The sequence below is a fragment of the Natator depressus genome, chromosome 8 (genome assembly GCF_965152275.1).
Source record: "Natator depressus isolate rNatDep1 chromosome 8, rNatDep2.hap1, whole genome shotgun sequence".
Taxonomy (NCBI): domain Eukaryota; kingdom Metazoa; phylum Chordata; order Testudines; family Cheloniidae; genus Natator; species Natator depressus.
Window position 1 is genome coordinate 102,930,012 of NC_134241.1, and position 13,118 is coordinate 102,943,129.

Consider the following 13,118-nt stretch of genomic DNA (forward strand, 5'->3'; position numbering starts at 1 on the left):
GACAGAAAATATATTGCCTCTATATAAATCCATCGTACGTCCACACCTTGAATACTGCGTGCACATATGGACACACCATCTCAAAGAAGATCTACTGGAATTGGAAAAGGTTCAGAAAAGGGCAACAAAAATCATTAGGGGTATGGAACAGCTTCCATGTGAGGAGAGATTAATAAGATTGGGACTTTTCAGGTTGGAAAAGAGACGACTAAGGAGGGACGTGATAGAGGTCTATAAAATCATGACTGGTGTGGAGAAAGTAAATAAGGAAGTGTTGTTTACTCCTCCTCATAACACACAAATTAGGAGTCACACAATGAAATGAATAGGCAGCAGGTTTAAAACAAACACAAAGGAAGTATTTCTTCACACAACGCACAGTCAACCTGTGGAACTCTTTGCCAGAGGATGTTGTGAAGGCCAAGACTATAACAGGGTTCAAAAAATAACTAGCTACGTTCACGGAGGATAGGTCCATCAATGGCTATTTGCCAGGATGGGCAGGGATGGGGTCCCTAGCCTCTGTTTGCCAGAAGCTGGGAATGGGCAACAGGGGCTGGATCACTTGATGATTCCCTGGTCTGTTCATTCTCTCTGGGGCACCTGGCACTGGCCGCTGTTCGAAGACAGGAGACTGGGCTAGATGGGCCATCTGAACATTCTTATGGTCTTAATGTAATCAGGGGCTGCCTCACTGTATGTATGTACAGCCCCTAGCACAATGGGGGGACCCCACCCAGCTTGGGACCTCTGGGAGAGGGTTTCCTCCCATCCCCTCAGTGTGTTCTCTCTCCCCTGCTGAGGGGATGGTGCATTCACCAGCAGGCAGCCCGTGGAGGCCCTGTGTTGCACCCAGCCGTTAGGAAGAGAGAGAAGCTCTCTTCAGCTCAGCACTTGGCAGTGGGTGTGAACCCTGGCATGAACCAGCCTTGGAAAGTGCTGTTCACTCCCCAACGGAAACCTAGTGTTGCACCGGGCTTGTCTGCTGAGTTGCTAGGAGATGGCAGCGTGTAAGCGAACAAGTGGGTAATCCAGCCCTGCCCACTCCCCGTCCATTCCCCAAAGCCTCCTGCATTTGAATTCCACAGGCTGGGTGCAACAAATAAGCCGGACAGACTCCAGAAGGGATCCGGATGCAAATAATCCCTCCCCCCTCTGATTCCGTTGTAATAGCTTATATTTCTACAGGGCTTTCCCTCCTGAAGTGCTCTATAGCTCTGTGAAAATGCAGCCACCTCTGGGGTGCCGAGTGGTGGCTACATAGTACATGCTGCCAAAATTCAACACTCCTCTCCAGACACTGTTCTCTCTGCAGCGGGTACCCCATGGGCTCTGTAATGTCCCTGCCGGGCAGACAGCACCAAGATTCAGAGCTGTGGGGTGCTCAGGTACCTTGCTGGGTGGGCACAATAAAACAACCTGGACAAGCTATAGAATTACCACCTCCATTCCCCAGATACGTGCTGCTCACAGCCCCACAGGCTGAGAGGTGCTGGTAGAGAGACAGCCCGGTCTAGTGGTCTGAGCGTTGAGCCGTGAGCTCTGTAGATCTATCTGTCTCACTGGGTTTTTGTGCTGGCACCCATCGCTATAGTAATTGGATGCTGCTTAAATTCTAATCCTGGCTCTGACACTGACTGGCTCTGTGGACTTGGATGACTCACTTACCCGCTCCGTGCCTCAGTTTCCCCCACCTGTGAGGCAGGGATAATGGTAGTTGCCCACCTCGCTGTGGGGCCTTGAGACTTGATGAATGTTCACAGGGGGCTTGGAAGATGCTCTGTGTTCTTGTGAGAGGCTGAGCCCAGCACCTCATCCCTGCCACCCAGTCCCATCACCAGAGCTTTCCCCATACAGCTTCCACTTCCTGCTGCGAACAGTGTATCCCAGCACAGGAGGACATGTGGCTATCACTTGGAGATTCAGCCCGTCCCTTGTCCTGGAGAGCCACTTGGAGGCATATAGATATTGCAGAGGGGGATTAACCAGGTGTGTTGCATTTTTGGGAGGAGGCCTGGTGGGTGGGGTGGGGCAGGTAATCAGATTTAGCTGTTTTGTCCCAGCTCTGGGCTAAAGCAGAGGCCCCTTTAGGTGAGAACGGGGATCATCCTCACATGCAGCTGGCCACACAGAAATGAAGCCGGAGATTTCCAAAGCAGCGGAAGGCAGCGGTTCTCAGACCGTGGTGCATGTATCCCTTGCCTGAAATCCTGGCCCTATTGATGTCAGTGGCAAAACTCCTGAAAACTCCTGACTCAGAAAGAAAAAGGGTGAGAACCCCTGGTTTGAAGTACAGTGTCAGTCTAAGAATCCATTACAGCTGCACGGAGCCAAGTCTTGGAGGTGGTAGACCCAGTTTGTTGGCACTGTGCAGGGGTTCCCCAGGTCTTAGTCTGAGGCCTGCTGCTCCAGGCCATGTCCCCCGGCCCCCCTCCCCCACCCACATTAATGGGCCCATGTGTTTGTCGCTCACCCCCGCTGTGGTCCTTTGCTTCCTGGTCCAGCGGCGGCAGCTGAGCGGCCCGCGGGTGAGGAGAGTCCATCTGGGGCAGCAGCCGCAGGACTTCCTGAGCCACCGTGAGAGGAACCTTCTCGGAGGCTATGAGCTTAAAGGGAGCCCCTCAGAGAGCCAGGCCTTGAGGAAGCTGGCTGAGGAGGTACTGAGTGCAAGCGATGGTGACTGTTGTGCTGGAATTTGGAGTTCCCTGCTTCTTTACATTGGGTCCTCACCCTCCGCTGTCCCCAACCGCGGCTCCTCCGTGCAGCCCATAGATCCCCATTTCACGGGCCCATAGACAGAATCAGGGAATGGGATACGGACGCTTCTGGCAACTGAGCATCCTGTATGGGTGAGGGAGGCTGCTGCCCCTTTCCACACGCTCCAGCGATGCATATCTGAGTCCCGTGCATTTTCAAGGGCTGTTAAAAAGCAGGGCACTGAGGGGAGCACGAACCCAGGAGTCCCCGTTACTGCTTTGCATGCCACAGCACCGGGTGAATGCGGGAGTGACCCTTTGTGTTTCCTGTGCTGTGTGCCGGGTAATATCATGAAAGGACGCCATGTGTGTAAAACTAAATTAGTTCTTTATTAAGAGCACTATTTACAGAGGTGCTGCAACTGCAGCGAGTGTATTGCAGCCATGTGCACACAGACTAACGGCCTGGTGCTTTCTTCATACTCTTCCCTCCTGCAACCTGTGCTCCTCCCGCTGAGTTCCATGCAGGTTGCTACACTTTGCGTCCGTAAGTGTGGCCCTGGCTTCTTAGCTGATATATTTTGGGGTTCCAGGAAAATCATGGCGTGATTTGAAAAGCTAGCAAAAGACCCATGACATTTCTAGGGACATGAGATAACAGTGGGCGGTGCGTGTGTGGTGCAAGATTCAGTCACTCATTTTGTACCTTTAAAGGGTCTTCAGGGTTAGCTGAGTTAATTCTGTCACCAGAACCTTTGAAGGGGTTAATGCATCAGCAACCCCTAGCTACCTCTGGGTCCCTGTCCTAGCTTTTATATTGTGCTGATACAGAAGGAGAGAATGTCTGTCAGGACATGATCACTTCTCTTTCTTTTAACAGTTCCACAAACTGAGGATGTCTCTGGAGGACACTGTCCCTACTCTCCAACCCTTAAAGCCAGAGGTAAAACTAAGCGAGGGCAACTCTGTGATTTGAGAAATATGCAGGGAATGGGAGGCAATTAGAACCCGTGCAGAAGAGGGTGGAACGCCTTGGACACTGGGATACAGAGAGAAGTCTTGGTCACTGGGTCAGATCCTGCCCAGGTCTGCAGAGGCCTGAAGTCACTGTACATATGTACCTAGTTAAAAGATAGGGGGCCAGCAGATGTGGCTCATAAACACATACCATCATCCTGGGTTTTGTAGACCCAACAGCCTTCTCTCAGTGGATGGTGCTGAAGCCACTCTGGGGTGTGAGAGAGAGGAGGTTATTGGCAGGGCAAAGCTTTCGGCTTTAAGAAAATCCCCAGGTGGTGAGAGTTGGCAACTCTGCAAATTTAACGAGACCCACAGGTTGCTAGAACTGCCCCAGTGCGTCCTGTCTCGCCTTGTTAGCTGAAGGGGTGAGCCTCATGCTGAACCCTGACGCTACTGGCTCAGCATGGAGAGCAGTTCCAGAGCTGGGACCCCCCCGCCTCGCTCCCAGCCTCCTCCTGTCAAAATCTGGGCCTCTAACCCGGTGCCTGACTCTCTACATGTGAACTGGGCAGACAGCACATCTGTCGCCCCTCCCTGGCTGAGCCAGTCGAGGGCTTTCTGAGCTTGTCCAGAATGGGGTCGTCCTCAGCACCCCATGGGCTCCTCCACCCTTGCACGGAGTTTGACTAGAACTGGCTCTCGTGGTGGTGTGCCTTCTGCTCCTGTGGGCTTTGCTTGTCCTCCAGGAGGACGCCAGCCGTCGGATTTCCCACCAGCAGGGGTACAGGGAGCGGCTGCAGGAGATAGCGAAGGCGCACGAGCACCAGGTGGCTGATATCCAGGCCAGGAACCGGCATCTGCAGCAGCAGGGAGAGGGTAGGAGGAGGGGAGCATGCATGTTGCCCCTATGCTGAATTCTCTCCCCTTCGTACTTGTTCCCATTAGCAGTGGGGCAGCGAGTCTGGAGTATCCCGGGAGGCAGGCGAATGCAGACAGGCAGCCTTGACACTGTACATGGGCTGACGCACGGTTCCCAGTAGCCTGGGCATCTCAAAGAAGAGGGGGATGTTGCTAAATGCATGGGAGAAGCCCACACCCACTGGTTAGGGTCACACACCCCAGCTAGGTCTCCAGCAACCAGAGCTGCCTTCAGCGTCCTGGGATGTGCTGGAGGGAGATCCATATCCAGTCAGGTCCTATTGGGATCCAGGAAGTGGGCGGGCAAAGCTCGCCCACTGCTAAAGGATCCCCCCCCCCCAGCCTAAGGGGGGGATCCACAGGACCTAGAAACCAAATGATTACGTGGGACAACTAATGAAGAACAGGAACGGGAGTGCGGTCAGAGGGTCAAAAAAAGGGAACCGGACGGGGACACTGAGCAGAGGACCCCGGACAGCGCCCACCGTTCCTCAAAGGCGTCAAGGGAGTCGGTGGACGCCGCCCAGAGGAACTCTGCCCGGAGGCGTGAACGGACTGAGGATCGGAAATAGGCCCCGCAGTCGCAGGAGACTCCATCGGCCAACCTCCTCACCCTGGTTTTATAGATGGCCACTTTAGCCAGGGCCAGGAGGAGGTTGACCAGGAGGTCCCGCGACTTAGTGGGGCCATGGACAGGGAGTGCGTAAATAAGAAGGTGAGGAGAAAAGTGCAACCAAAACCTTAACAAAATATTGGTGAGGAGCCGGAATAGGGGCTGCAACCTGGCGCACTCCAGGTAGACGTGCGCCAGGGTTTCCCTCACGCCGCAAAAGGGGCAGGTGTCCGGGATTGGGGTAAACCGCGCCAAGGTTTATGGCCAAGGTGCGCCATATCCAGTCAGGTGGGAGGCAGGGAGACCGGACTGTGTGTGTGATGTGGCCTGGCAGAGAGGCGGGGATCCTGGTGGACTGACTGGAGTCTTGTGCGGTTTGGCTATCCCTGTGTGTCCTGCAGAAATCCGCAGGCGCCTGTCGGAGCTGGCCGTCAGCAACTCTTCCACCACGTACATCGAGCATCTGCTGCTGGAGCTGAAGGCCCAGGAGGGGAAGAACCAGCTGGTGCTGGATGCTCTGAAAGACCAGATTGGGCTCATGCAGGCTGCAGCCTCGAGGTGAGGACCCAGCAACCCCCCAGCCTAGTGTGGGGGCAGCATGGCGCTGCTGTGGAGCTGGGGGAGTCCCCCACCACGCCCTGCTCTTTGGTCTCTTGATCCCCGGGCCTGGCAGGAGGTGTGTCTCTCGCTTCCCGGTGGAAGGAAGAGCTTGTGCTGCTACCACGTGGATGGGCAGGAGTTCGCTGGAAGGAGGATACCACTTCAGAAGGGACCCAGCTGGGGTGACCAGACAGCAAATGTGAAAAATCGGGACAGGGGGTGGGGGGTAATAGGAGCCTATATAAGAGAGAGCCCCAAAATTGGGACGTCCCTATAAAATCGGGACATCTGGTCACCCTAGACCCAGCCTGGGGAGAGGCTGGGAGGGGAGTGGGGCTGATGCTGTGATCTGTCAGCACAGTCTGGCACAGAGACCCCCTGGGAGCTGACCGGGCCCCAGGATGCTCCACAGAGTTAAACAGTGCAGGAGAAGGGACGGTCACAAGTCGAACTCAGTTCCAGAGAGCAGGCGCACGGAGCTCCGGGGCCCAGGCTCCAGACTCAGATGCTGATGGTGGGTGCCCGGATCCCTGGATGCTCCCTGGGCCCTGAGGTGCCTGAAGAGCTGTGTGAGGTGTCGGTCTGAGCCCAGCTGTGGAGTTAGGGGATCTCCATGGTGAAGGAGGGGAGCTCTCAGGCACAAGGCTGAAAGCAGAAGAGGAGGGGGCCTCACCCTCCAGCTGGCATCTGAAAATACACGGAAAGGGACACACGGGGGCTGCTCCAGCCAGTGGAAGCTGAGGAGGAGATGGCCTTGGGCCTGCGTGTGAAGGGACAGGTGCCAACTGAGGTCAAAGCTAATGATAATACAGACGGGGAGGGAGGTGTCTCTCGGCCATGCTGGCTTCTTCTCTCCTGTCCGCCAAAGACTCCGAGATAATCCCAGGGACCTTTGGGCTCCACCGTGTTTCCTGTCTCGGGGCAGCTCCTGCCGTAGGTTTGATTTAGGAGATGAAGCACAGGGGCCAGAGGGGAAATGCTGATGGGGAGCGGCAACCCAGGTAGATCTCACTCCCCGCCCTGCTTTGGTTCCATTTGCAGAAGCAGGCTGGAGCCAGACAGCCGCACCAACGCAGCCGAGGCCGCGGGGAAGGCGGGCGGGAAGGTCTCCATCAGTCTCATCCCGTTCCCTCCGGCTGCTGGGCCCCTCTCCTCGGAAATAAGGTGCGCACAAGCCCCGCTGCCAGCGGCTCCACCGAAGCAGCGGGGGCCCAGGCCGACACTGCACTTCTGTAACTGGGGAGACCCTGCTGCAGTTAAATGGGGCCGCTCCTGCTGTGGATCTCAGGATGGAGAGATGGAAATGGCCTTCTAGGTCCCGTCTAGCCCAGCATCTTGGGGCCAGGCCGGATTGGCCCTTAGACCCTCCAGCTTAGCAGCTCTCCACTAGGACTGTGTTGGGCCTGGGGTGGGGGTGCACATGAGGTTCAGTCACCCCTGGCTGAGAGAGGCTCCCTCAGACGTAGGCTGCCAGGGGCCTGACTCCATTCTGCTTCCCCTCAGAGCCCTGCACCTGGCCTACCTGCAGGGCGGAGGGAGCAACCCTGCCGTTCTGGCACAGATGTACGACCTGCAGGTGGAGGCCACGGCACTGGAGGGGGCGGCCGGGAAGCAGGAACACAAGGAGCGGAAGAAAAGTAAGTCCCTCCTGCCCCTCCCCCAGGGACCCCTGGGGGTGGGGCTTGTTCCAGGTGTCTGGGAGCCTGGGATTAGCACACTCAGGTGCAGCATTAACGTCACTGTGCACCAGAACAGCTGCAAAGCACTAACCTCAGAGGCCGCCACACTCCTACCCGGCATGCAAGCCAAGGACATGGGTCTGAGTTCGAATCCTCCCAGCTGGCGCCTGGCAGTGGAAGGTGCAAGTCCCTCCCTGCCCCCGGCACAGCTCTTCCCGTGTGTAACTGTGAGTGTCTCCGCTTGCTGTGATCGCAGAACACCGGGGCCTGGACGCAGAGCTGCTGGCGGTGGAGCTGGAGAATCAGCGGCTGGAGGACGAGCTCTTTAAGCTGAAGATGCAGAGGGATAAGAGGAGGGCAGATGACGGTAAGCAGGGCATGTCCAGCCTCTCTCCGCAGCATGGAGCACGTGGCCCAGCGGGATCCCTGAGAGCGCCTAAACGGGGCCGGCTGTTGGTGGCCTCACAGCGGCTGCAGTGCAGTGGGGTGTGGGGTACCTTTGCCAGAGGGCAGCAGTCACCTCCGTGATACTGTGGCCAAGAGCTGCCGGGTCACGCCGCATCTCTGCCTCCATCCAGAGGCCGCAGCAGGCTGCACAGCTAGAGTGACCTAGTTCAGCTCCGTTTCCAGGACCGTACCAATCCCAGGGTGTCCTGGAAACGTGCTGCCCTTTCCCCCGGGCTGTCAGCCAGCCCTCTGCACCGTTCTGACACCAGCCCGGGCTTGGCCCGGTGTGGTCTGTGTCCCCCTCCCTTGGCGGCTGCGGGTGTATATGTAAATACATTAGCCATCACTTCCGAACGTGACACCAACCTGCCCCTTGCCAGGGGCCCAGGATTCAGCACCCGGCTGAGTGAGGGTGTTCTGGTCGCCGCTGCTACATTCCTTGTGTGGTGCCGGCATTGATGCTTTGATACCACAGCGCGCTGGGGGAGGGGGCTGTCAATAATGCATCCTGGGATGCATGTGGTGTCCCCTGCAGACACCACACAGAGGGAAAGAACCTACTACTGCTGCTAGTTATTGGTGTCACTCCCTCAGCTCTAGTGGTGGAGGCCTGTGCTTTGGTGCTGAAGGTCGGAGGGTCAGTCCTTGCCAAAGACCCATGGTGGGGGGTCATTAAATAAGCTATGGTAATTATTGCACACAGCTCTTGCTGGCGGGAGCTATATAGGGCAGTGCAGATGTTTTCCAGTTACACGTCTCATAAAACACTAACCAAGAGCTAACTTAATGAACAGCAGCCCTGGCGCGGGAGCTGCTGGCCCGATGGCCCTGTCCAATGTCAGGCGAGGGAGGTGATATTGGTTGCGGTGGGCGCTGTGCTCTCCTGTCTCCTGCCCATCGCCCCTGATGCTATGACAGGGCGCCAGCTTGTGGGCCGCTCACGACCGTGACAGTGAAGGGAAGCTGCAGGCATCTACACTAGGGCCGGTGCCTGGCTGGGATGGGTGTCCCTGCGCATACGTTATTGTTTATCTTTCCCTATCCCTGCCGCCCCAGTCACTGTGACATGGGCTCACCGGGTGTGAGGACGTGAAGGGTCAGTGATATCCCCATAGGTCTCTTTCCTTGCACCCCTCTGCTCAGTTTCGAACATCGCCCTGTCCTTGAGTGGAGAGAACTAAGGGGAGGAAGGACTTGCTGGCCAGAGAGTTGCTGTCTCCTCGGTCAAGGAAAGGCGGATGCCAACAGATGAGCTTTGAGTTGTGCTCCTGACCTCCTGCAGCTGGGAGCTCTGCCCAAGAACTCCTTGCGCCCAGCTTTGTGAGCGTGCTCCTGGGTGCTGTGCCTGCTGGGGTTGCAGTACCCTGGGGGCAGGGTGGGGAGAGCAGGAATCCATCAGAGCGCAGCCCAGTGAAGATGAATGGGGAGCCAGCGCAGGGAGCGGGGCATCTGAGCTGCCTGCTCCCCTCCCTCCCTTTCCCGGTGGCCCAGGACCCATTATGGTGCCCTGCATTCAGGCTGCACGGCTGCTTGGCAGTGTGCCTCCCCTCTGCTTTTTGGCTCCCTTCCCCCAGGCGCTCTGGACAACGAGCTGGCAGAGCAGCAGCGGGCGCACACCATGGAGACGGCTCAGCTGCACGCCGAGATCGGGATGCTGAGACGTGGCACAGAGAGGATGCAGCCCCGACGGGCTGGGAGGAGGTCGCCACCCATGCTCCCGCCGCCAGTGGCCCCGCCCCTGCCTCTGCCAGGCCTGCGTGAGCTCCCCTTCGTGGTGAGAGTCCTTTCCCTGGGGATGGGAGGCGGGGCCCACAAGGTCTCCTATTGCCTTGGTAGCTGACTTTTAATGTCTCCAGGAGGCACTTATGGGGCTGAAATAATCCAGGATCTGGTCCCCTCCTGGTGTTCCAGTTCCTGACTAAAGAAAAGCTCGTGTGCAGACCAACTCCCAGGTTGTTTCTGCTCTGGCTTCCTGAAGACCATAACCTCCCAGCCACGTCCAGGTGTACCGGGTCTTCTGTGACAGGTTTCAGAGTAGCAGCCCTGTTTGTCTGTGTCAGCAAAAAGAACTAGGAGGACTTGTGGCACCTTAGAGATGAACAAATATATCTGAGCATAAGCTTTAACGTAATACTATTTCCCCATGCTTATTTTCCCCTCTACTGTTACTCACACCTTCTTGTCAGCTGTTGGAAATGGGCCATCCTGATTATCGCTACAAAAGGTTTTTTTTCTCTCCTGCTGGTAATAGCTCACCTTACCTGATCACTCTCCTTATAGTGGGTATGGGAACACCCATTGTTTCATGTTCTCTGTGTGTGTGTGTGTCTGTGTGTGTGTGTGTGTATATATTTTCCAACTGTATTTTCCACTGCGTGCATCTGATGAAGTGGGTTTTAGCCCACGAAAGCTTATGCTCAAATAAACTTGTTAGTCTCTGAGGTGCCACAAGTCGTCCTTTTCTTTTTGTGGGTCTTCTGTGTGGCTCCCAAGTGCCCAGACCTCAGCATGTGCTAATAGTTCCCACGGTGCTTTGAGTGCCCTCTAATGGTAGCTGTAATTACAGTCCTGCTCACTGTAGGAAATACTGCCTGGACAGCATGATCCAAAATCCCTCGCAGAAAGCTGGGTGCGACTGTGCATTCAGAGCACCTGGTGGATGGTTAGCTGTGGACCCCCAGGTGTCTGTCTGTTGTGACCCTGACAGCTACCCCCGAACCCCACGTGTGCACAGCATGCCACTTGTCTCCAGGTCTTCACATGGCAGGTTAACATCTGCATGGCCAGAAATGTGGCACTGTCATTGTCCCACCCACCCTGCCTGCTCCCTGCGCATCCCTGACCCAAAGACATTTTCTCCTGCTGCCAGCCCCGCAGAGCCAGTGCAGCTACAGCAAAGCGAGCTGGGTTCCCCTCTCCCTTGGGCTGCATCGCCGTGTCCAGCCACCACGTTTCAACGAGCGAGTCTTTGCTGCTGGGTGCCCAGGTGCAATGGTGATGGGCACTGTATGAGCACATCGGTCAGATGGAGACAGACAATGCTGGAGCAAGAGAGACTCCAGCTTCTTTTTCAGGGTCAGGTGGGGTTTGTGGCAACGAGGGGGTTAGGAAAAGCATCTTTTGATTTGTAACGCTGAGCTGATTGGCTCTGGAATTGTACAGAGGGCTGGGAACTGAGAGTCCTACTTCCACGTGTCATTTTTGTGACTGTGGCCTCAAGTCAGCACTTAATTGTGAGCTTTTAATGTTCAGCAGGTGAGTAGTCCTACTGACTGCCCGTTACGTGAGTGCTGAAGTGCTTTGCTGAATCGGGGCCCAGAGCGGTACCATCCGAGAGAGAAACCTGCTGCAATGTAGAGGTGCTTTGTCAAAGCAGCCCCAGACTGGGCTGTGGGAGACCGTGCAATCGCCTCCCGCTAGATCACGTACTTAACCAGTCTTTCCTTCTCTGACCCCGAGTCGCCCTGCGGCAGGGCTGGGGCTCTGTGGGCAGCAGGTGAGGTCTAGCAGTCACGGCCCGGTGTCTGGCTGAACGGCTGCTCCGCGCTGTTGATTGTGATGCACGGGGGCCAGTCTGGAAGCTCTTCATGCTATTTCTGCCTGTTGCAGGAGCGAATGGGGCCTCAGACCCATCTCAGCAGACACTTGCTGGACCCTCCGGACGCCCTGGGACCTGCTCCGTATGACCCAGCGTACGTGTCTTGTCATTGGCCAGCCACCCCTATGTCCCATAATCCTTTGCTGCAATTCCCACTCTGCTTTGTAGGAGGTGTCCTGGGAACTGGCCATCATGAGCTGCCCTGGGGGGTTGAGAACATGTTAACCAGCTTGCTTCAGCCGGAGAAAGGCAACAGGGCACGAGAGAGCTGGTTTGTGTCTCCCCAGCAAGAACTGTTAACAACCCCCGTTGGAAAACTGCAGCTGCTGCTCTCCACCTCTGGCCTTAGCCCAGCTGTGGGGAGCCAGGCATCAAATGCTTCCTCTGTGTAGTAGGGTCATTGGAACAAGCTCTCTTCAAAGGCTGCTGCTGGCAAATGACCCACACTAGCAGGGGGAGCTTCCACCAGATACCCAGGAGCTTTTCACTGCAGTTAACATCTGCCTTCAGGAGTGTGGCCTAGTAGCTAGGGCGCTGCTCTGTGTCTCAGTTTAGAATCATAGAATCATAGAATATCAGGGTTGGAAGGGACCTCAGGAGGTCATCTAGTCCAACCCCCTGCTCAAAGCAGGACCAATCCCCAATCAAATCATCCCAGCCAAGGCTTTGTCAAGCCTGACCTTAAAAACTTCCACGGAAGGAGATTCTACCACCTCCCTAGGTAACGCATTCCAGTGTTTCATCACCCTCCTAGTGAAAAAGTTTTTCCTAATATCCAACCTAAACCTCCCCCACTGCAACTTGAGACCATTACTCCTTGTCCTGTCCTCTTCTACCACTGAGAATAGTCTAGAACCATCCTCTCTGGAACCACCTCTCAGGTAGTTGAAAGCAGCTATCAAATCCCCCCTCATTCTTCTCTTCTGCAGACTAAACAATCCCAGTTCCCTCAGCCTCTCCTCATAAGTCATGTGTTCCAGTCCCCTAATCATTTTTGTTGCCCTTCGCTGGACTCTCTCCAATTTATCCACATCCTTCTTGTAGTATGGGGCCCAAAACTGGACACAGTACTCCAGATGAGGCCTCACCAATGTCGAATAGAGGGGAACGATCACGTCCCTCGATCTGCTCACTATGCCCCTACTTATACATCCCAAAATGCCATTGGCCTTCTTGGCAACAAGGGCACACTGCTGACTCATATCCAGCTTCTCGTCCACTGTAACCCCTAGGTCCTTTTCCGCAGAACTGCTGCCTAGCCATTCGGTCCCTAGTCTGTAGCTGTGCATTGGGTTCTTCCGTCCTAAGTGCAGGACCCTGCACTTATCCTTATTGAACCTCATCAGGTTTCTTTTGGCCCAATCCTCCAATTTGTCTAGGTCCCTCTGTATCCTATTTCTGCCCTCCAGCGTATCTACCACTCCTCCCAGTTTAGTATCATCCGCAAATTTGCTGAGAGTGCAATCCACACCATTCTCCAGATCATTTATGAAGATATTGAACAAAACCGGCCCCAGGACCGACCCCTGGGGCACTCCCCTTGACACCGGCTGACAGCTAGACATGGAGCCATTGATCACTACCCGTTGAGCCCGACAATCTAGCCA

General features: G+C 55.7%; 1 protein-coding gene across 1 annotated transcript in view; it reads left to right on the forward strand.

Moving 5' to 3' along the window:
* CCDC17 (coiled-coil domain containing 17) overlaps window positions 1-13,118 on the forward strand; it is a 40,715-nt gene that overhangs the window by 2,228 nt on the left and 25,369 nt on the right. Inside the window, exons 3-11 of the mRNA XM_074961844.1 lie at window positions 2,505-2,657; window positions 3,577-3,639; window positions 4,403-4,532; window positions 5,589-5,745; window positions 6,829-6,951; window positions 7,291-7,424; window positions 7,723-7,833; window positions 9,488-9,687; window positions 11,523-11,605. Coding sequence (XP_074817945.1) covers window positions 2,505-2,657; window positions 3,577-3,639; window positions 4,403-4,532; window positions 5,589-5,745; window positions 6,829-6,951; window positions 7,291-7,424; window positions 7,723-7,833; window positions 9,488-9,687; window positions 11,523-11,605 — 1,154 coding nt within the window. The remainder of the gene's footprint in view (window positions 1-2,504; window positions 2,658-3,576; window positions 3,640-4,402; window positions 4,533-5,588; window positions 5,746-6,828; window positions 6,952-7,290; window positions 7,425-7,722; window positions 7,834-9,487; window positions 9,688-11,522; window positions 11,606-13,118) is intronic.